General features: G+C 40.2%; 1 protein-coding gene across 3 annotated transcripts in view; it reads left to right on the top strand.

Annotated features, from left to right (window-relative positions):
- The window catches only part of POLR3D (RNA polymerase III subunit D), a 48,922-nt gene that overhangs the window by 17,875 nt on the left and 6,874 nt on the right, over positions 1–24,173 (top strand). For all 3 annotated transcript variants that reach the window (XM_067470625.1, XM_067470624.1, XM_067470623.1), the window contains exons 4-6: positions 583–734; positions 4,294–4,418; positions 15,632–15,797. In XM_067470625.1, coding sequence (XP_067326726.1) covers positions 583–734; positions 4,294–4,418; positions 15,632–15,797 — 443 coding nt within the window. The remainder of the gene's footprint in view (positions 1–582; positions 735–4,293; positions 4,419–15,631; positions 15,798–24,173) is intronic.

The raw sequence follows: 24,173 nt of genomic DNA, 5'->3' as shown, positions 1-24,173 counted from the left end.
CAATATCAGTATTGAATATTACTATATTGTACTATGCCATTATATTGTAATATTATTGTTTTGCTTTACCATATTCAGGGAATTCGGGTGTTCCAGATCGTGTGTTTTTTTCAAAAAAAAGTTATGGTGAAAACTTTAAAAATTTCCACAAAATCAGTGGATTAGTGAATCATTCTGAAACTGGCTGCTAGGAATGGTGGGAGTTGAAGTCCAAAACACCTGGAGGGCCCAAGTTTGCCCATGCCTGCTATAGTGGGAGAAAAGCGAGATAAAACAATAAATAAATACAACAAAAAGGGTAAATAACTTTGACCTCCCAGAGACTGCATTGGGCACTAGTTTGAGTGTTGGGCTGGGACTCCAGAAGGCATGAGTTCGAGTTCCTCGCCAGCTATGGAAACCCACTGGGTGACCTTAAGCAAGACCTACTATTTCAGGGGAAGGCAAACAGATCTTGCTCAGAAAACCCTACGGAAAGGGCCACCTTGGGGTCATTGCAATGCAGCAATGATTTGAAGAATCACTGCAACCACATCCAAGCCTTGATTCTCTTACGGAGCCATTTCGGTCTCTGCCCTTTAGGCCAAAAGCGGATGTTTCCGCCCAGAAGGAGAAGAAGGAGCGCGATCGAGACCGGCAGAGAGATGGACACGGTCGAGGCAGAGGGAGGCCAGAGGTCATCCAGTCTCACTCCATCTTTGAGCAAGGCCCAGCGGAAATGATGAAGAAGAAAGGTATGGGAATGATCAGTGTAAATCAGTGGTTCTCAACCTTCCTAACACCGCGGCCCCTTAATATAGTTCCTCCTGTTGTGGTGACCCCCAACCATAACATTATTTTTGTGGCTACTTCATAACTGTAATTTTGCTACCGTTATGAATCGTAATGTAAATATCTGATCTGCAGGATGGATTTTCATTCACTGGACCACATTTGGCACAAATACCCGATTCACCCAAATTTTAATACTGGTGGGGTTGGGGGGTGGATTGATTTTGTCATTTGGGAGTTGTAATTGCTGGGATTTATAGTTCACCTAATAATAATCTATATAAATAAAAATGTAATGTTCGTTTGTGGGATTAAATAACTAAAAAACCACTGGATGAATTGACACCAAATTTGGACACAAGACACCTCTCAGGCCAATGAGTGACCATCACTCAGAAAAACAATGGAAAACACAGCAGAAGGGACTTAAAAAGCCAAAACTTTAAGAATACATTACAATACATGCACAAAACCACACACACACACATCTAAGTCATTAATAAAGATGTTGATCAGGACCTGATAGGTGACACCTGTTCAGCCCCTTAACCTTTGTTTTGTGTATATGTATATATGTATGTATGTGTGCATGTGTATATTTGTGTGTGTTAATGTGTAAATGTATATATGTGTGTATGTATATGTATGTGTGTGTATATTTATGTGTATATATATATATACATATGTGTATGTATATGCGTTCATTTGTATATGTATATGAGTGTATGTGTATATGTATATATGGTGTATTTTGGGGGGGTTTTAAGTCCGTTCTGTGGGGGGGGGTTGTGTTTTTAGGGGTGATGAACACTCGTTGGACTGTTAGGTGTCTTGTGTCCAAATTTGGTGTCAGTTCATCCAGTGGTTTTTGAGCTATGTTAATCCCACAAACGAACATGACATTTTTATTTATATAGATAAACAAACAAACAAACTTGGACGCTCCAGGTGTTTTGGACTTCAACTCCCATCATTCCTAACAGCCTCAGGCCCCTTCCTTTCCCCCCTCAGCCACTTAAGCTTCAACTTAAGGGCCCCAGTGTGTCAGTAGGCCTCAGTATGAGTAGGCCTCAGTGTGAGAGAGGTATCAGTCTGAGAGAGCCCTCAGTGTGAGAAGGCGTCAGAGGGCGAAAGGCCTCGGTATGAATAGGCCTCAGTGTGAGAGAGGCATCAGTCTGAGAGAGCCCTCAGTGTGAGAAGGCGTCAGAGGGCGAAAGGCCTCAGTATGAGTAGGCCTCAGTGTGAGAGAGGCATCAGTCTGAGAGAGCCCTCAGTGTGAGAAGGCATCAGAGGGCGAAAGGCCTCGGTATGAGTAGGCCTCAGTGTGAGAGAGGCATCAGTCTGAGAGAGCCCTCAGTGTGAGAAGGCGTCAGAGGGCGAAAGGCCTCAGTATGAGTAGGCCTCAGTGTGAGAGAGGCATCAGTCTGAGAGAGCCCTCAGTGTGAGAAGGCGTCAGAGGGCGAAAGGCCTCAGTATGAGTAGGCCTCAGTGTGAGAGGCATCAGTCTGAGAGAGCCCTCAGTGTGAGAAGGCGTCAGAGGGCGAAAGGCCTCAGTATGAGTAGGCCTCAGTGTGAGAGAGGCATCAGTCTGAGAGAGCCCTCAGTGTGAGAAGGCGTCAGAGGGCGAAAGGCCTCAGTATGAGTAGGCCTCAGTGTGAGAGAGGCATCAGTCTGAGAGAGCCCTCAGTGTGAGAAGGCGTCAGAGGGCGAAAGGCCTCAGTATGAGTAGGCCTCAGTGTGAGAGAGGCATCAGTCTGAGAGAGCCCTCAGTGTGAGAAGGCGTCAGAGGGCGAAAGGCCTCAGTATGAGTAGGCCTCAGTGTGAGAGAGGCATCAGTCTGGGAGAGTCCTCAGTGTGAGAAGGCATCAGAGGGCGAAAGGCCTCAGTATGAGTAGGCCTCAGTGTGAGAGAGGCATCAGTCTGAGAGAGCCCTCAGTGTGAGAAGGCATCAGAGGGCGAAAGGCCTCGGTATGAGTAGGCCTCAGTGTGAGAGAGGCATCAGTCTGAGAGAGCCCTCAGTGTGAGAAGGCGTCAGAGGGCGAAAGGCCTCAGTATGAGTAGGCCTCAGTGTGAGAGAGGCATCAGTCTGGGAGAGTCCTCAGTGTGAGAAGGCATCAGAGGGCGAAAGGCCTCAGTATGAGTAGGCCTCAGTGTGAGAGAGGCATCAGTCTGAGAGAGCCCTCAGTGTGAGAAGGCGTCAGAGGGCGAAAGGCCTCAGTATGAGTAGGCCTCAGTGTGAGAGAGGCATCAGTCTGAGAGAGCCCTCAGTGTGAGAAGGCGTCAGAGGGCGAAAGGCCTCAGTATGAGTAGGCCTCAGTGTGAGAGGCATCAGTCTGAGAGAGCCCTCAGTGTGAGAAGGCGTCAGAGGGCGAAAGGCCTCAGTATGAGTAGGCCTCAGTGTGAGAGAGGCATCAGTCTGAGAGAGCCCTCAGTGTGAGAAGGCGTCAGAGGGCGAAAGGCCTCAGTATGAGTAGGCCTCAGTGTGAGAGAGGCATCAGTCTGAGAGAGCCCTCAGTGTGAGAAGGCGTCAGAGGGCGAAAGGCCTCAGTATGAGTAGGCCTCAGTGTGAGAGGCATCAGTCTGAGAGAGCCCTCAGTGTGAGAAGGCGTCAGAGGGCGAAAGGCCTCAGTATGAGTAGGCCTCAGTGTGAGAGAGGCATCAGTCTGAGAGAGCCCTCAGTGTGAGAAGGCATCAGAGGGCGAAAGGCCTCGGTATGAGTAGGCCTCAGTGTGAGAGAGGCATCAGTCTGAGAGAGCCCTCAGTGTGAGAAGGCGTCAGAGGGCGAAAGGCCTCAGTATGAGTAGGCCTCAGTGTGAGAGAGGCATCAGTCTGGGAGAGTCCTCAGTGTGAGAAGGCATCAGAGGGCGAAAGGCCTCTGTATGAGTAGGCCTCAGTGTGAGAGAGGCATCAGTCTGAGAGAGCCCTCAGTGTGAGAAGGCATCAGAGGGCGAAAGGCCTCGGTATGAGTAGGCCTCAGTGTGAGAGAGGCATCAGTCTGAGAGAGCCCTCAGTGTGAGAAGGCGTCAGAGGGCGAAAGGCCTCAGTATGAGTAGGCCTCAGTGTGAGAGAGGCATCAGTCTGGGAGAGTCCTCAGTGTGAGAAGGCATCAGAGGGCGAAAGGCCTCAGTATGAGTAGGCCTCAGTGTGAGAGAGGCATCAGTCTGAGAGAGCCCTCAGTGTGAGAAGGTGTCAGAGGGCGAAAGGCCTCGGTATGAGTAGGTTTGGTGTGAGAAGCGGCTGAGGGGGAAAAGGAAGGGGCCTGAGGCTGTTAGGAATGGTGGGAGTTGAAGTCCAAAACACCTGGAGGGCTGAAGTTTGCCCATGCCTGCCCTAGGTCTTCCAAGCTGACTATAGGATTACCTTTTGAGATTCCTAGAGAGAAGGCTTGCAATCAAATCTATGGATCGTCCAAACTGCAAATGCGGAAGGATGAATGCCCACTTTATAGGTGAAGCTAGCCTTTAAGAGAGAGAGAAAGGTGTGATGATGCTCACAGAGATGCCCGCCTTGCTTTTGGCCCAGGTGCCTGGGATAAGACGGTGGACGTGTCGGACTTCGGCCCTTCCCACATCATCAACATCAAGAAAGAAAAGAGGGAGACGGACGAAGAGACCAAGCACATCCTGCGCATGTTGGAGAAGGATGATGTAAGTTTGCGGGTGGCGATATTTGAGACGAGAGTCTACCTTACCTGCCTGAAATGTTGCAAGAACAGAGGTTGCAACCTTCGCAGCCAACTCATTGAAGCCTCTCCTCTACCTGGTGGAGGTGGCAACATCTCCTGCAGTTTTGAGGTGTGAAATTAGAATTGCCTTTGACAGATTATTTCTGTCCCACGCTTCCTTTGCCTGATTATTTTGCTTCACATCCAGGAAGGTGGGAAATCCAGCCGCTCCTGGGGAATTCCAAAATAGAAATAGGGACCAATAAAATTATATTAATTGAGGCATCAGTAAATTAAATGTTTTTGATTATTTATGTAAAACTGTAATTGAAGATAAGACTGCCCAACTCTGATTAAAGCATTATTCTAACCTTCTTCAATGTAAATGTGCTTACGTGTCCTTCCAATAAGAATAAAGAGCGTAAAATAACAGATGTAATAATAATAATAATAGGGTAAAATAATGGAAATGTAATAATAAAAGTGATAATAGAGTAAAATAATAAATTTAATAATAATAATAATAGAGTAAAATAATTTAAATGTAATAATAATAGTAAATAGAGTAAAATAAGAATAAAATAACAAATGTAATAATTATAATAATAATAGAGTAAAATAATGGAAATGTAATAATAAAAGTAATAATAGAGTAAAATAATGGAAATGTAATAATAAAAGTGATAATAGAGTAAAATAATAAATGCAATAATAATAATAATAGAGTAAAATAATTTAAATGTAATAATAGTAAATAGAGTAAAATAAGAGTAAAATAACAAATGTAATAATAATAATAATAATAAAGTAAAATAATGGAAATGTAAGAATAAAAGTAATAATAGAGTAAAATAATAAATGTAATAATAATAATAAAGTAAAATAATGGAAATGTAAGAATAAAAGTGATAATAGAGTAAAATAATAAATGCAATAATAATAATAATAGAGTAAAATAATTTAAATGTAATAATAATAGTAAATAGAGTAAAATAAGAATAAAATAACAAATGTAATAATAATAATAATAATAAAGTAAAATAATGGAAATGTAATAATAAAAGTAATAATAGAGTAAAATAATAAATGTAATAATAATAATAAAGTAAAATAATGGAAATGTAAGAATAAAAGTGATAATAGAGTAAAATAATAAATGCAATAATAATAATAATAGAGTAAAATAATTTAAATGTAATAATAATAGTAAATAGAGTAAAATAAGAGTAAAATAACAAATGTAATAATTATAATAATAACAATAGAGTAAAATAATGGAATTGTAATAATAAAGGTAATAATAGAGTAAAATAATTAATGTAATAATAATAATAAAGTAAAATAATGGAAATGTAAGAATAAAAGTGATAATAGAGTAAAATAATAAATGTAATAATAATAATAGAGTAAAATAAATGTACTAATAATAAATAAAGGAAAAAATAATAAATGTAATATTAATATTAATAGAGTAAAACAATTTAAATGTAATAATAATAGTAAATAGAGTAAAATAAGAGTAAAATTACAAATGTAATAATAATAATAATAATAATAACAACAATAACAATAGAGTAAAATAATGGAAATGTAATAATAAAAGTGATAATAGAGTAAAATAATAAATGTAATAATAATAATAGAGTAAAATAAACCTAATAATAATAAATAAATAAAAATGATAAATGTAATAATAATTGCAATTAGAATAAAATAAGAGTAAAATAACAATGCGATAATAATAATAATAATAATAATAGAGTAAAATAATGGAAATGTAATAATAAAAGTAATAATAAACCGCATTGAGTCGCCTGTTAAGGGCTGAAAAATGCGGTATAGAAATAAAGCAAATAAATAATAGAGTAAAATAATAAATGTAATAATAATGAGTAAAATAATAAATGTAATAAAATAATAATAGTGTAAAATAATTTAAATGTAATAATAATAGTAAATAGAGTAAAATAACAAATGCAATGATGATGATGATGATGATGATAATAATTATTATTATTATAACAGAGTAAAATAATAAATAACTGACTCGAGTATAAACCGAGGGGCAGTTTTTCAGCCTTAAAAAAGGGATGAAAAACTCGGCTTATGTTCGCATATATACGGTATTCTCTTTTAATATGATAGTCTTTAGTGTGGGAATATCAACACTAGGTTACATTTTCAAAGATGATGTAAAACAGTACACTCCTGGAAAGATTGCGAAAGGCGGCATCGGATGAGAAGGGCCTTTCCCAATCCACCTGTCGGGTGACAGGCTTGTCATCTCCAATCCTCCTCCGTACATTATCGCATCTTCCATTTAGAAAACTGGTCTATCAAGGCGACAGCTATGCGCCAGCCATTCTAATGGAGGCATGCTCATTTTCTGTGGGGGGAAATATATCTTAATTTGCATGCGCTGCACTCCTGTCTGCGTCGGTAGAGCGGTGGCTTTCTGTCTGTGGGATTCCTTCTCCGTGGAATGCCACCAGACCTGTGCTGTCATAATGTCTTAGAAAGCTTGGGGAAACGGTGCTACTTTGGCAGGTATTTTGGCCTTCAGGTGTTGAAGCCGCAGGTGTGGCCAAGTCTAAAGCAATTTGTCTCCTCTGTGTCTCGAACACTCCTTGAGGGTTCCGTCTTTGGGCTTCTCAGATAGGATGCCTGCATTCTTTCAAAGCCGAGTGCTTCACTTCTCTGCAATCCGATCCCCTTCTGGCTCAGACCTTTTTTGAGTCCTGATCTTTGCTGAAACGGGAAGTTCTTGCATTCCCTCATCTCTCTTTGAAAACCCTGTACCAGTTACTGTATATACTCGAGTATAAGCCTAATTTTTCAGCCACCTTTTTAGACTGAAAAAGCTCCCCTCGGCTTATACTCGAGTCAAGGTTATTTATTCTTTTACTCTGTTATTAGTATTATTTTATTACATTTATTATTTGGCTCTATTATTATTCTATTTATTGTTTTATTTATTTATTGACTTTGCTTATATACCGCTGTATCTCAAGCCCGAAGGCGACTCACGGCGGTTCACAAACAGTAAAAACAGTAGAAACAGCAGTGGTTCCATACAACATATAACAATTGACTTAACACATTATCCATAAATTACCAATAAGCAATTACAATGCACAATTATTACCAAAAACAACCGTACCCAATCTTCTCCTCATCCAAGCGTAGTCCAGGTTCGTCGTCCATTGTTCCATTCCTATGTTCCATTACCAGATTGCACTAAATTACTCAAACGCCTGCACAAACATTACTCTATTATTATTATTATTATTATTATTACATATACAGTATTTTACCCTATTATTATATTACATTTATTATTTTAATCTATTTATTATTATTATTATTATTACATATACAGTATTTTACCCTATTATTATATTACATTTATTATTTTAATCTATTTTTTATTATTATTATTATTATTATTATTACATATACAGTATTTTACCCTATTATTATATTACATTTATTATTTTAATCTATTTATTATTATTATTATTATTATTACATATACAGTATTTTACCCTATTATTATATTACATTTATTATTTTAATCTATTTATTATTATTATTACTATTATTATTATTACATATACAGTATTTTACCCTATTATTATATTACATTTATTATTTTAATCTATTTATTATTATTATTATTATTATTACATATACAGTATTTTACCCTATTATTATATTACATTTATTATTTTAATCTATTTATTATTATTATTACTATTATTATTATTACATATACAGTATTTTACCCTATTATTATATTACATTTATTATTTTAATCTATTTATTATTATTATTATTATTATTATTATTACATATACAGTATTTTACCCTATTATTATATTACATTTATTATTTTAATCTATTTATTATTATTATTATTATTATTATTGTTATTATTATTACATATACAGTATTTTACCCTATTATTATATTACATTTATTATTTTAATCTATTTATTATTATTATTATTATTATTACATATACAGTATTTTACCCTATTATTATATTACATTTATTATTTTAATCTATTTATTATTATTATTACTATTATTATTATTACATATACAGTATTTTACCCTATTATTATATTACATTTATTATTTTAATCTATTTATTATTATTATTATTATTATTACATATACAGTATTTTACCCTATTATTATATTACATTTATTATTTTAATCTATTTATTATTATTATTACTATTATTATTATTACATATACAGTATTTTACCCTATTATTATATTACATTTATTATTTTAATCTATTTATTATTATTATTATTATTATTATTATTACATATACAGTATTTTACCCTATTATTATATTACATTTATTATTTTAATCTATTTATTATTATTATTATTATTATTATTACATATACAGTATTTTACCCTATTATTATATTACATTTATTATTTTAATCTATTTATTATTATTATTATTATTATTATTATTACATATACAGTATTTTACCCTATTATTATATTACATTTATTATTTTAATCTATTTATTATTATTATTACTATTATTATTATTACATATACAGTATTTTACCCTATTATTATATTACATTTATTATTTTAATCTATTTATTATTATTATTATTATTACATATACAGTATTTTACCCCATTATTATATTACATTTATTATTTTAATCTATTTATTATTATTATTATTATTATTATTATTATTACATTTACAGTATTTTACCCTATTATTATATTACATTTATTATTTTAATCTATTTATTATTATTATTATTACATTTACAGTATTTTACCCTATTATTATTACATTTATTATTTTAATCTTATTATTATTATTATTATTACATATACAGTATTTAACCCTATTATTACTACATTTATTATTTTACTCTATTATTACTGTTTTTATTGCATTTTCATTATTTTACTCTATTATTTTTATTATATTTTTTATTTTAATAATAAGTACATTTGCATTGAAGGAGGTTAGAATAATGCTTTAATAAGAGTTGGACAGTCTTATCTTAAATTACAGTTTTATGTAAATATTCAGAAACATTTAGCCTATTGATGCCTCAATTAATGTAATTTTATTGGTATCTGTTTTTTTTTTTTTAAATTGACCCATAGTGGCTGCATTTCCCACCCTCGGCTTCGACTCGAGTCAATACGTTTTCCCAGTTTTTTGTGATAAAATTAGGTGCCTCGGCTTATATTCGGGTCGGCTTATACTCGAGTATATACAGTATATCCTACCTTGTTCATGCCCAGCGTTTATTTTTTTAATTTTTAAACTTTTACATCTGGCCCAGCCATAGGTTTTAAAATCCTTGCATGTTAATGTTTATATGTGATTTATTTAATTGTATTGTTGTTATTTTGTGTTTATTGCTTTCTTGTTTATTGATGTGTTGTTGAGCTTGGCCTCATGTAAGCCGCTCCGAGTCCCTTGGGGAGATGGTGGCAGGGTATAAATAAAGTTATTATTATTATTATTATTATTATTATTATTATTAAGTTACTTAGGTGCACAGTAACTCACTGCCATCTGTTGATGTGATATATACAATCTGAGGCTTGAATGAACCTGTTTGTGTAGTATTTGTTGCACCCCAGGCCTGGAAACACCTATGAACACCGCACCAAATAAGAGTCCCAGAATATAAACAAACCGTTTGTTGTAAAAACCCTATAAAAATCAGGAATAAGAAATGAAGATATATAATTGAAAAAGGTTCAGCAACAGGTGATATACAAACAATAATCCAAATGTCTCATAGAGTTCCAGAGGTGGCAAAGTCCAGGAACAGTCAGGAATCACAGATACAGCATAAGTGTGGACTAAGCAAGAAGGTATAACTAGTAACATCCCAAATAGACTACTACTACACACTCATAGAATCATAGAATCAAAGAGTTGGAAGAGACCTCATGGGCCTTCATCCAGTCCAACCCCATTCTGCCAAGAAGCAGGAATATTGCATTCAAATCACCCCTGACAAATGGCCATCCAGCCTCTGCTTAAAAGCTTCCAAAGAAGGAGCCTCCACCACACTCCGGGGAAGGCAGAGAGTTCCACTGCTGAACGGCTCTCACAGTCAGGAAGTTCTTCCTCATGTTCCGATGGAATCTCCTCTCTTGTACATGGGGCTGCCTTTGAAGACTGCCCGGAAGCTTCAACTACTCCAACAATCGGCAGCCAGGTTGCTCACCGGAGCAACGTACAGGGAACATACAACTCCTTTGTTATGCCAACTCCACTGGCTACCGATCAGCTTCCGAGCACAATTCAAAGTGCTGGTTTTAACCTTTAAAGCCCTAAACGGTTCTGGCCCAGACTACCTGTCCGAACGTATCTCCTGCCACGAACCATCACGAAGTTTAAGATCAGGAGAGGCCCTGCTCTCGATCCCACCACTATCGCAAACGCGGTGGATGGGGACGAGAGACAGGGCCTTCTCAGCAGTGGCCCCCTGCCTATAGAACGCCCTCCCGAGAGACATCAGATTGGCCACCTCCCTCTTGTCTTTTAGAAGGAAAATCAAGACCTGGTGATGGGACCAAGCATTTGATCAGTGAGCATCAAGTGGAAGACGATCACACAACTTAGGGCAATGAATTGACCCAGACTGGTTTTTGGATTTTGATTTTAATGGATGTGTCTTAATTACTTGTTTTAATTTTTAATATTTGATTGTACTGTGGTTGTTTTTATGATGCTAGCATCGTATGGTGCTTTTGTTGGGCCGCCCTGAGTCCCTTTTGGGGGGAGAAGGGCGGGGTATAAATATAGCAAATAAATAAATAAATAACACTTGAAAATGAACAAGAACCCAAAAAACATCCAGGACGTATTAAATCCAAAACCAAAGCTTGACTTGAACCAGGAACAAGAGAATTCAGGCCTAACTTCTCACTCTCATGCAGTGTTGCCTGAACTGACCTAAGGTAAACAACTTGTTTAATAGACACCCATGAAATCATTTTCAGTTTCCTGTGAATTTCTTTCACAACTTCCCCATGTAATCTCTCTGAACAATGCAATCTATTTTTGGCTCTGATTTGTAAACAAAGACTTTTGTTGATTTCCGTAGCCCTCCGTAGCCCTTTTGTTGATTTCCAGAAACCCTCCTTATCACTCAGCTCTTCACTTGAATCCTTATCCGTTGTTGCTACTTCTGACTCCCCTGAATGCCCTTGAGGCCCTGCACTTTCCAAGCCGCTTTTCTCACAGAGAGAACCATCATTTCCCAGACTCGAGAGCCCATCACTTTATGCCACAGGGAAGCTCACAATGTTATCTAAATTATTAGTTAACCCATCAGCCTCTGGTGACTGATCTAGTGGCTCAGCAGGAGCTCAGCAGGAGCTGGAAGAGGATGATGGGTTTCAGATTCCTGAACATGTTCCTATTGTTGATACAGACGATGTTGAAGCTGATGCTGAAGACGACTTCCAGTTTCCCATGGGAAGGGATGTTGTTTTAGAAGATGTTTCTGATCTTAGTGAAACTTCACAGGTGCAAGTGGAGGAGGCGAGTCAGCCTGGCAGCAGCTCTTTGCCCGCCGATGCTGTTGATTCCCAGCTCCAGGATAATGAGTTATTTGACCTTGAAGCCTCTCCACAGTTAGATAGGGAGAATCGCTTGCAACTCAGGGTTTGTTGTAGTACTAGGCTTGCAAACAAGAGAGAGGTTAGAGGTCAGAGAATCATAGAATCATAGAAAGAGTTGGGAGAGACCTCCCGGGCCATCCAGTCCAACCCCATTCTGCCAAGAAGCAGGAATATTGCATTCAAATCACCCCTGACAGATGGCCATCCAGCCTCTGTTTCAAAGCTTCCAAAGAAGAAGCCTCCACCACACTCCGGGGCAGAGAGTTCCACTGCTGAACGGCTCTCACAATCAGGAAGTTCTTCCTCATGTTCAGATGGAATTTCCTCTCTTGTAGTTTGAAGCCATTGTTCCATTACGTTCTAGTCTCCAGGGAAGCAGAAAACAAGCTTGCTCCCTCCTCCTCCCTGTGGCTTCCTCTCACATATTTATACATGGCTCTCTCATGTCTCCTCTCAGCCTTCTCTTCTGCAGGCTAAACATGCCCAGCTCCTTAAGCCGCTCCTCATAGGGCTTGTTCTCCAGACCCTTGATCATTTTATTCGCCCTCCTCTGGACACATTCCAGCTTGTCAATATCTCTCTTGAATTGTGGTGCCCAGAATTGGACACAATATTCCAGATAACGTGGTCTAACCAAAGCGGAATAGAGCATGGGGAGCATGACTTCCCTAGATCTAGACACTAGGTTCCTATTGATGCAGGCCAAAATCCCATTGGCTTTTTTTGCCGCCACATCACATTCCTGGCTCATGTTTAACTTGTTGTCCACGAGGACTCCAAGATCTTTTTCACACGTCCTGCTCTCAAGGAATGCTTTCATGCTGGGAAAGGATATTTAGTGAGCTGATTGAAGGCAACCTTTTGTCAGTGCAACTTCAGCGAACAACCTGATAACTTCTTTGGGTTGCCTCGGCTTTTGGGCAATGCTTTTGGCTTCTTGGGACTTTGTTGTGGATCTTGGCTTCTTGGGACTCTGTCATGCTGCCATGGAATCTTGTCTGATCAATGCTTGTGGTTTATGCTTCATGTTATTTGCCTCTGGACTGATTCCAAACGCTGCCTTTGCATTTAAGACCCTGTTTGACTATTGAACTCTTGCAACTTTGCTTTTGTGTTTAAGACTTTGCCTTTTCTTTAAAAAAACTACAAAACCTACAGCCTTGGTGTGTGTGTGGTGCTCCAAGCAAGGTGAATCTACCCTGAGGTGCGACATCTACAACTGTATTCACATCAGTTTCTGTCCTTGCCTCTACACAGTTACATTACAGGCCTATCCATATTTCTTTTTTAATTGTAAACACACCCCTACATATAGAGATACTCTGAAATAAAGCGTAAAGGATAGCTTTTATTTATTTATTTTTACACATAGGGTGCATCTATTCCATAGAATTAATGAAGTTTTATTAAAAAATATTTTTATTAAGTATTTTATACAGTTACAGGGAAAAAGGGGGAATATTTGCGAGAAGATTTTATTTGTCGTGTCAGAACAACCAGTCAAATTATATTACATTTCTAAAAGAACAAAGCAAACAAGCAGATTACAAAATTTGTGAGTATGAGAGTTGATTAAATGTCCTTTGACCAGTCTCTGTCCCCTTGGAGTGCCTCCGGTGTTGCTGCAAGAAGGTCCTCCCTTGTGCATCATGTGGCAGGGCTCAGGTTGCATTGCAGCAGGTAGTCAGTGGTTTGCTCCTCTCCACACTCGCATGTCGAGGATTCCACCTTGTAGCCCCATTTCTGAAGGTTGGCTCTGCATCTCTTGGTGCCAGAGCGCAGTCTGTTCAGTGCCTTCCAGGTTGCCCAGTCCTCTGTGTACCCAGGAGGGAGTCTCTCATTTGGTATCAGCCATTGGTTGAGGTTCTGGGTTTGAGCCTGCCACTTTTGGACTCTCGCTTGCTGAGGTGTTCCAGTCAGTGTCTCTGTAGATCTTAGAAAACTATTTCTAGATTTAAGTCGTTGACGTGCTGGCTGATACCCAAACAGGGGGTGAGCTGGAGATGTCTCTGCCTTGGTCCTTTCACTATTGACTGTTACTTCCCGGCGGATGTCAGGTGGTGCAATACCGGCTAAGCAATGTCATTTCTCCAGTGATGTAGGGCGCAGGCACCCCGTGATAATGCGGCATGTCTCATTAAGAGCCACATCCACTGCTTTAGTGTGGTGAGATGTGTTCCACACTGGGCATGCATACTCAGCAGCAGAGTAGCATAGCGCAAGGGCAGATGTCTTCACTGTATCTGGTTGTGATCCCCAGGTTGTGCCAGTCAGCTTTTGTATGATGTTGTTTCTAGCACCCACTTTTTGCAAGAAGATAGGAAAGTAGGAAATAGTAAGGTGAAAACAAAGAGAGAGAAAAAAAGGTAAAAAAAGAAAAGTAATATATAAAGTTTTTATATATATATATTCAATATATATATATATATATATTGAATATATATATATATTCAAAAAAGTCTTTTAAAAAGTGAAGATCCTCTGGACTTCCTGGGTATCGTGATGGCGGTGTCTTCCTCTTCTCTTTCTTCTATTTTTCTTTCTTTGAACCTTTCTCTCCTTCTATCATATGAGGTTTTATTTCAGTTGTTTTAAATCAGTGTTTCTCAACCTGGGGGTCGGGACCCCTGGGGGGGTCGTGAGGGAGTGTCAGAGGGGTCACCAAAGACCATCAGAAAACACAGTATTTTCTGTTGGTCATGGGGGTTCTGTGTGGGAAGTTTGGCCCAATACTATTATTGGTGGGGTTCAGAACACTCCTTGATTGTAGGTGAACTATAAATCCCAGTATCTACAACTCCCAAATGTCAAAGTCTATTTTCCCCAAACCCCATCAGTCTTCACATTTGGGCATATTGAGTATCCGCGCCAAGTTTGGTCCAGGTCCATCATTGTTTGAGCCCACTGTGCTCTTTGGATGTAGGCGAACTACAACTCCCTAACTCAAGGTCAATGCCCACCAAACCCTTCCAGTATTTTCTGTTGATCATGGGAGTTCTCTGTGCCAACTTTGGTTCAATTCCATTCTTGGTGGGGTTCAGAATGCTCTTTGTTTACAGGTTAACTATAAATCCCAGCAACTACAACTCCCAAATGGCAAAATCAATCCCCCCGCCAACCCCACCAGTATTCAAATTTGGGCATACCGGGTATTTGTCCCAAATTTGCTCCAGTGAATGAAAGTACATCCTGCAGATCATTATTTACATGGTGATTCATAATGTTAGGGTTCTGGTTGGGGGTCACCACAACATGAGGAACTGTATTAAGGGGTCGCGGCATTAGGAAGGTTGAGAACCACTGTTTTAGATTATTAATTAATGAAGTTTTATGTCACTTTAATTGCAGTGGTTCGATGCTATGGAATTATGAGAGTCGTAGTTTTACAAGGTCTCTAGTCCTCTCTTCCAAAGAGTGCTGGTGCCTCACCAAATCAATTCCCGTGATTCCAAAGCATTGAGCCATGGCAGTTACAGTGGCGTCGAACTGTGTTAGTTCTACAGTGTAGATCCAGCCTTAGCCTTTCCTTTTTTGCTCCTTTCTTCCAGTTCCTGGATGACCCAGGCTTGAAAAATGACATCCGGAATAAGCCTGTCCAGCTGCCTCTGGCCCATTCGGGTTGGCTTTTCAAGGAGGACGACCAAGAAGATATCAAGCCTTTGCGCTCCGGCCCGAAGGAGGAGGAGATGGAGGTTGACGCCTCTTCAGTGAGAGGTAGGAGGGTGAATGGAAGATCCTTCTGGGATCCTTCCTCCTTGTATTAAAACTACAGCCTCCACAGATCTCCTAAGACAACTTCTTAGCAGCGTGGCCCAGCACCAGTAGCCCAAAGAGATAAAAAGAACAACGAATTATTTATTATTTATTTATTTACGACATTTATATGCCACCCTTCTCACCCCGAAGGGGACTCAGAGCGGCTTACAAGGTAATATATTATTTATTATTATTTATTTATTGACTTTGCTTCTATACGGCTGTATCTCAAGCCCGAAGGCGACTCACAGCGGTTCACAAACAGTAAAAACAGTAGAAACAGCAGTGGTTCCATACAACATAGAACAATTGACTTAACACATTATCCATAAATTACCAATAAGCAATTACAATGCACAATTATTACAAAAAACAACCGTACCCAATCTTCTCATCATCCAAGCGTAGTCCAGGTTCGTCGTCCATTGTTCCTATGTTCCATTACCAAATTGCACTAAATTACTCAAATGCCTGCACAAACATCCAGGTCTTCACCTTTTTGCGGAATACCATTAGAGATGGTGCTAGTCTAATGTCCGTAGGAAGGGCGTTCCACAGCCGAGGAGCCACCACCGAGAAGGCCCTATCTCTCGTCCCCGCCAGCCGAGCTTGAGAAGCAGGCGGGATCGAGAGCAGGGTCTCCCTGGAAGATCTCAAAGTCCTGGTGGGTTCATAGGCAGAGATGCGGTCAGATAGGTAGCTTGGGCCGGAACCGTTTAGGGCTTTAAAGGCCAACACCAGCACTTTGAATTCAGCCCGGTAGCAGATCGGTAGCCAGTGGAGTTGGCGCAACAGGGGGGTTGTATGCTTCCTGCGCTCCGCTCCTGTTAAAATCATGGCTGCCGAGCGTTGGACTAGTTGGAGCTTCCGAGCTGTCTTCAAAGGCAACCCCACGTAGAGAGCGTTGCAGTAGTCTAAACGGGATGTAACCAGAGCGTGGATTACCGTGGCCAAGTCAGACTTCCCAAGGTACGGGCGCAGTTGGCGCACAAGCTTTAGCTGTGCGAATGCTCCCCTGGTCACCGCCGATACCTGGGGTTCCAGGCTCAGCGATGAGTCCAGGGTCACACCCAAGCTGCGAACCTGCGTCTTCAGGGGGAGTGCAGCCCCATCCAACATAGGCTGTAACCCTATACCCTGTTCGGCCTTGCGACTGACCAGGAGTACCTCTGTCTTGTCTGGATTCAGTTTCAATTTGTTCGCCCCCATCCAGACCGTCACAGCGGCCAGGCACCGGTTCAGGACCTGGACAGCCTCCTTAGTAGCAGGTGGGAAGGAGTGACAGAGTTGGACATCATCTGCGTACAGATGACACCGTACCCCGAAACTCCGGATGATCTCCCCCAGCGGCTTCATGTAGATGTTAAACAACATGGGAGACAATATTGAGCCATACAAAATATAATATTATTAGCCGTCCCTTGCCACGCGGTGCTGTGGCCCACGTGGGGGTTCTGTGTGGGAGGTTTGGCCCAATTCCATCATTGGTGGGGTTCAGAATGCTCTGTGATTGTAGGTGAACTATAAATCCCAGCAACTATAACTCCCAAATGTCAAGTTTATATTTTCCCCAAACTCCACCAGTGTTCACATTTGGGCATATTGAGTATTTGTGTAGAGTTTGGTCCAGATCCCGTACCTTAGGCGATCCCTCGTTTTCCGAGGATGATTGTCTTCCAGTGTTCTTGTGGGTCCATGTGGAGCCCTATTCTTGCTCTGCATCTTCTTCTGCAGTGAGGGCATTGGTTTCCAGGTGGAAGGTGGTCTCAGTCGGGGTTGCCTTGATGAGGTCCAGATCCATCATTGTTTGAGTCCACAATGATCTCTGGATGTAGGTGAACTACAACTCCCAAAACCAAAGAACACTACCCACCAAACCCTTCCAGTATTTTCTGTTGGTCATGGGAGTTCTGTGTGCCTCGTTTGGTTCAATTCCATAATTGGTGGGGTTCAGAATGCTCTTTGAGTGTAGGTGAACTATAAATCCCAGAAACTACAACTCCCAAATGACAAAATCATTTTTTTTTTTTGAGTGAAGGACATACATTGGTGTCTTGTGTCCAAATTTGGTGCCAATTCGTCCAGTGGTTTTGGAGTTCTGTGAATACCACAAACAAACATTACATTTTTATTTATGTAGACTAGCTGTGCCCTGCCACGCGTTGCTGTGGCCTAAGTAAAACTTATCAAAGTTGAGGGAGATATCTGGACTATTATGAAAGAGAGGTCCCTACCTATTCCTTCCCCCTTTTCCTCCCCCTTTCTCTCCTTTCTTCCTTCTCTACCTCTTTCTTTCTTTCCTTCTTTCACTACTTGGTTTCATCCTTCTCTCTTTCCTTCATTCCCTCCCCCTTCCTTCCTTTGCCTTTCTTCCCTCCCTGTTTGCTTCCTTCTTTCTCTTTTTATTTCCTTTTATTTCACCACCATCATAACAATAACAATAACAATAATGCATAACAATAACCTTCACCCGCCACGCGTTGCTGTGGCCAACCTTCCCTCTTTCTCTCCTTCTTTCCCTCCTTCCTTCCTTCCTTCCCTCCCATCTTTCCTTCTCCTCTTCCTTCTCTATCTCTTTCCTTCCTTCCCCCTTTTTCTTTCTCTTCTAGTCTCTTTTCTTCCTTCTCTCTTTCCTTCTTTCCTTCCCTCCCTCTTCCTCTACATCTTCCCCCTTCCTTCACTCCCTCTTTCCTTCCTTCATTCCCTTTTTTCTTTCCTTCTCTCCTTCCTTCCTTCCCCCTTTTTTCTTTCCCTCCCTCTGTCTCTCATTTCTTCCTTCTCTACCTCTTTCCTTCCTTCCCCCTTTTTCTTTCTCTTCTGCGGCTGGGCGCCAATGCGCATGCTCAGTTGTTTTGCCATTTTGTGAGTGTGTTGTTGTGTTGTTTTTCATTTTGAGTAGATATGTTTGTACCTTGTGGGTTGTGTTATGGGCATGGGAATTTTGGTTAAGTTTCGTTGGGGTTTTTTAGAGTTTTGCTGTCCCGTTGAACCAACCTAACAGATTTATATATATAGATTAGCATAGTACAATATCAGCATTAAACATTGCTATATTGCACCATACCACTATATTGTAATATTATTAGTAATGTTACAAGTAATGTAAATATATAATTATAATATCATTATTATTATTATTATTATATTGCAGTATATATATATTATATATACAATATATTATATTATATTATTAGAATAGCACAGGAGACAAGGTGGAACTGTCCCCTGCCCCCCCCCCTTCACTCTGGCCCAGAGCGACAGTTGGTGCTGCGGGGAGGGGTCTCCAGCTGATGACATATCAGGAGACAAGACAAGACAAAAACATACAGACCAGTGTTATCTCCTCCATAGGAGGCTTTCTTTATAGCAAAATAATATGGTTGCACTATCTATATGTGGTATTTTTACAGTCTATGTTTTTATTTTAACTCCTGTATTGTTGTTATTATTTTATTTATTTATTTACTGCATTTGTTGACCGCCGTTCTCAGCCCTAGGGCGACTCACGGCGGTGTACAACATATAAAAACAGTTTACAATAAGGGAATATCACAACAATAATATCAACATAACTATCAGCAATACAATTACACTAAATCATCCGCGCCGTCTCATCGTAGAATCATAAACCAATCTCGTTATCCATATTCCGTTATTATGGCTTGTATTGTTGTGTTTGGGCTCGGCCTCATGTAAGCCGCACCGAGTCCCTTGGGGAGATGGTAGCGGGTACAAATAAAGTGTTTTTATTATTATTATTATTATTATTATTATTATGATCTATATAAATAAAAATGTAATGTTTGTTTGTGGGATCAACATAACTCAAAAACCACTGGACGAATTGATGCAAAATTTGGACACTATACCCCTAACAGACCAACAAGTGACCATCACTCATAAACTCCTCCAAAAAAAAAAAACCAGCAGAAAGGACTTTACAACCCAAAAAAATAAATGAAGATACAGCGCACGCGTGCAAATGGCAGCTCCCATCATCCCCTAGACCAGGGGTCCTCAAACCTTTTAAACAGAGGGCCAGGTCACAGTCCCTCAAACTGTTGGAGGGCCGGATTATAATTTGAAAAACAAAAAAAAATTCATTCAGAATTCCTATGCACAGTGCATATATCTTATTTGTAGTGCAAATAACACTTAAAAACAATACAATAATTGAAATGAAGAACAATTTTAGCCAATATAAACTTAATAGTATTTCAATGGGAAGTGTGGGCCTCCCTTTTGGCTGATGAGATAGGATTGTTGTTGTTGCTGTGTGCTTCCAGGTAATTCCAGACTTAGGTTCACCCTGAGCGAGGGCCGGATAAATGACCTTGGAGGGCCACATCCAGCCCTTGGGCCTTAGTTTGAGGACCCCTGCCCTAGACCATGCCCTTTAGGGGAGGAGGATGCTCCAAATGCACTGCCTTCCAAGCTGCAAGCTTTCTTCTCCTTGGATTTCTTTGAGAACATCCCAATCTGTACATATTTCCAATTTCCTATTCCTGGACTGCAACTCCTAGCAATCCTCCAGATAGATAAGATACGTACATTAGATAAAGATAGATAGTAGGTAGATAGATCAATCAGGAGGACTACGGACTGTTGCAGTCCAAGAATAGATAGAGAAGGAAGAAAGGAGAGAAAGAAAAAGGGAGGGGAAGGAAGGAAAGAGGTAGAGAAAGAAGGAAGGAAGGAGAGAAAGAGGAAGGGAAGACTGGCCACAGCAACACGTGGCGGGTACAACTAATTTACAATAACAAGGTTTCCACAACACAAAGTCCTTTATACTTCCTTCTTTGCTTCCACACTGGGCTTCTTCCTCATGCAGATAAACAGCTTTGCTCTCACAGAGCCTCCTCTCACAACAAACATACACTGGAGCTTCACCCAGTAGCTTTTTACACACAGCAGCCTTCACACTGGAGCTTCACACATGATGGCCTTCAACTTGGGGCTTCTCTCACCGGAGCTTCTCAAAGCAGGCCTTCTCACACTCAGTTTTCCCATAGACTAAGGCCTACCTCAAAGCCATGGTATTCCCTGTAGTAACCTACGGATGTGAGAGCTGGACCTTCGGGAAGGCTGAGCGAAGGAAGATCGATGCTTTTGAGCTGTGGTGTTGGAGGAAAGTTCTGAGAGTGCCTTGGACTGCGAGAAGATCCAACCAGTCCATCCTCCAGGAAAGAAAGCCCGACTAAAGCTCACTGGAGGGAAGGAGACTAGAGATCAAGCGGAAGTCCTTTGGCCACATCAGGAGGAGACAGCAAAGCCTAGAGAAGACAATTATGCTGGGGAAAGTGGAAGGGAAAAGGAAGAGGGGCCGACCAAGGGCAAGATGGATGGATGGCATCCTTGAAGTGACTGGACTGACCTTGAAGGAGCTGGGGGTGGTAACGGCCGACAGGGAGCTCTGGCGTGGGCTGGTCCATGAGGTCACGAAGAGTCGGAGACGACTGAACGAATGAACAACAACAAAGGCCTACCTCACAGAGAAGCCTCACACAGACTGAGGAATTCCCTCACTGAGGCAAACTAACACTAACAGGCCCACTCACTGTCCTCAGGATGAGATTAGCTTTGGCCCGCTGACACTTCGGTCTACTAACTAATTCACACTTTTGTAGTCAAAAATGCCCAGTTAATTTTTAATATTTCTGACATTCCCCTCACTTTCCGTCCCTTGAAAATTGGTTTTTGAATGGGAAGAGATATGGAAAGCAAGACAATTAAAAACATGTGTATTAGAATAAAATAAAATTATTATAAATTAATTCAGAAATGGTATTTAACACCAAGAAAGTTAAACCTTATAAATAAGAACAATATTTTTAATTATTATTACTATTATTATTAAAATAAAATAATAATAAATATATATATTTAAAATAAATAAGAACAATAAAAAAAATGTTGGTCGAGGGTGCCAAGAAATTGGAACCTACATGCATATGTGGTGGGATTGCACATATGTAAAAGATTTTTGGGAATTGGGTATAAGGGAAATAGAAAATATTATGGATATAAAAATTAGGAGGAATCCAGTAGAAATATTACTTTTAATTAAAAAAAAAGAGGATGGGAAAGATAAGAGGGAAAAAAATTAATAGACATGCTATTAACAGCCGCTAGATTATTAATTGCAAAATATCGGAAAGGGGAAATGAAAATACAGATTAATGAATGGTATAAAGAAGTCTGGAAAATGGCACTGAATGATAAGCTAACATCGAACTTAAAAGTAAAGCAGGGATTATGCAAAAAAAAAAAATGACTTTGAAAGTATTTGGAGAAAATTTCTAGAAAAAGTATGGGGAAAAGAAGATGGGAATTTACCTCCAAATGAAGAATTGAACTTTTGGTTTGACTTTAGAAGAAGCTGTGACTCAGGAGAAGGAAGGGGAGCACAGGGGTGAATGTAAATAAAAGAAGGAGAAATGTATAGTATAGGTCTATAGAACTGTAATTTTTTACTCAAATAAAAATTTCTTTTAAAAATTGTTTTTGAAAAATGTGGCTCGTTGTGGAAACAAGGATTGGTGAGAAAGCTTCAGTGGAGACACCACTTCCTTGGGATAATAACTCTTTCAGGAGTGAATTTCCCTTCTGAGGGGAAGATTTATCTCACTGCCTGTTGTCTCACCCTCCTGTTCTTAACCGTGTGTTGTTTGTAAGTCGAATGGCTGTAACTTGGGGACTACCTGTATAAGAAAGGAGATTCCATCTGAACATGAGGAAGAACTTCCTTACTGTGAGAGCCGTTCAGCAGTGGAACTCTCTGCCCCGGAGTGTGGTGGAGGCTCCTTCTTTGGAAGCTTTGAAACGGAGGCTGGATGGCCATCTGCCGTTTATTTTCCGAGCCCAATTTAAGGTGCAGGTGCTTACCTACAAAGCCCTGAACGGTTTGGGACCACCCTACCTGCGTGACCGTATCGTTGTCTACGAACCCACACGCTCACTCCGGTCATCTGGAGAGACCCTGCTCGTGATCCCGCCCGCGTCACAAGCGCGCTTGGTGGGGACACGAGACAGGGCCTTCTCTGTGGTGGCCCCCCGCCTCTGGAACGCCCTCCCGAAAGACCTCAGACAAGCCCCTACATTGGCAGTCTTCAGGAAGAATTTGAAAACCTGGCTATTCCAATGTGCCTTTTCAGACTAGGAACCCCAGCACCAAATCCCAGAAGCACTTTAGTTAGAACCAAGATTACCGCACACCGCACTTATACTTTAATCCCATATCCCTCCGACACACCAGCACTTTTAATCCTGTACCCCTACTCTGGCCGGCTCAGTTTTTTAATAATGTCTTGTTGTACTGCTTTTGTTATTTTTTGCTTAACTGTTTTTATTTGCTAGGTACTGTATTGTTGTATTGTTGTATTGTGTGGGCCTCAGCCCGTTGTAAGCCACATCGAATCCCTTGGGAGATGCTAGCGGGGTACAAATAAAGTTATAATAATTATAATATAATAATAATAATCTGTCAGGGGTGCTTTGAATGCAATATTCCTGGTTCTTGGCAGAATGGGGTTGGACTGGATGATGGCCCAGGAGGTCTCTTCCAACTCTAGGATTCTAGGATTCTATAAGTTCCTGACTGTGAGAGCCGTTCAGCAGTGGAACTCTCTGCCCCAGAGCGTAGTGGAGGCTCCTTCTTTGGAAGCTTTTAAACAGAGGCTGGGTGGCCCTCTGTCAGGGGTGATTTGAATGCAATATTCCTGCTTCTTGGCAGAATGGGGTTGGACTGGATGATGGCCCAGGAGGTCTCTTCCAACTCTAGGATTCTAGGATTCTATGACTGTGAGAGCCGTTCAGCAGTTGAACTCTCTGCCCCGGAGTGTGGTAGAGGCTCCTTCTTTGGAAGCTTTGAAACAGAGGCTGGATGGCCATCTGTCAGGGGTGCTTTGAATGCAATATTCCTGCTTTTTGGCAGAATGGGGTTGGACTGGATGATGGCCCAGGAGGTCTCTTCCAACTCTAGGATTCTAGGATTCTATAAGTTCCTGACTGTGAGAGCCGTTCAGCAGTGGAACTCTCTGCCCCAGGGGGAGTGTGGTGGAGGCTCCTTCTTTGGAAGCTTTTAAACAGAGGCTGGATGGTCCTTTGTCAGGGGTGCTTTGAATGCAATATTCCTGCTTCTTGGCAGAATGGGGTTGGACTGGATGATGGCCCAGGAGGTCTCTTCCAACTCCTTGATTCTAGGATTCTGTGATTCTATAAGACAATGGCTGCCGTCGGTTAGGAGTTGTGGGAGTTGAAGTCCAAAACAACTGGAGGGCCAAAGTTTGCCCACGCCTGTTACAGAGCATATAGTCCTTGCCAGCTGTATGATCC

This window comes from Anolis sagrei, chromosome 7 (genome assembly GCF_037176765.1).
Source record: "Anolis sagrei isolate rAnoSag1 chromosome 7, rAnoSag1.mat, whole genome shotgun sequence".
In the NCBI taxonomy this organism is placed as follows: Eukaryota; Metazoa; Chordata; class Lepidosauria; order Squamata; family Dactyloidae; genus Anolis; species Anolis sagrei.
Note: the sequence above shows the minus strand (reverse complement) of the source record. Positions and strands in the feature narration are given on the sequence as shown.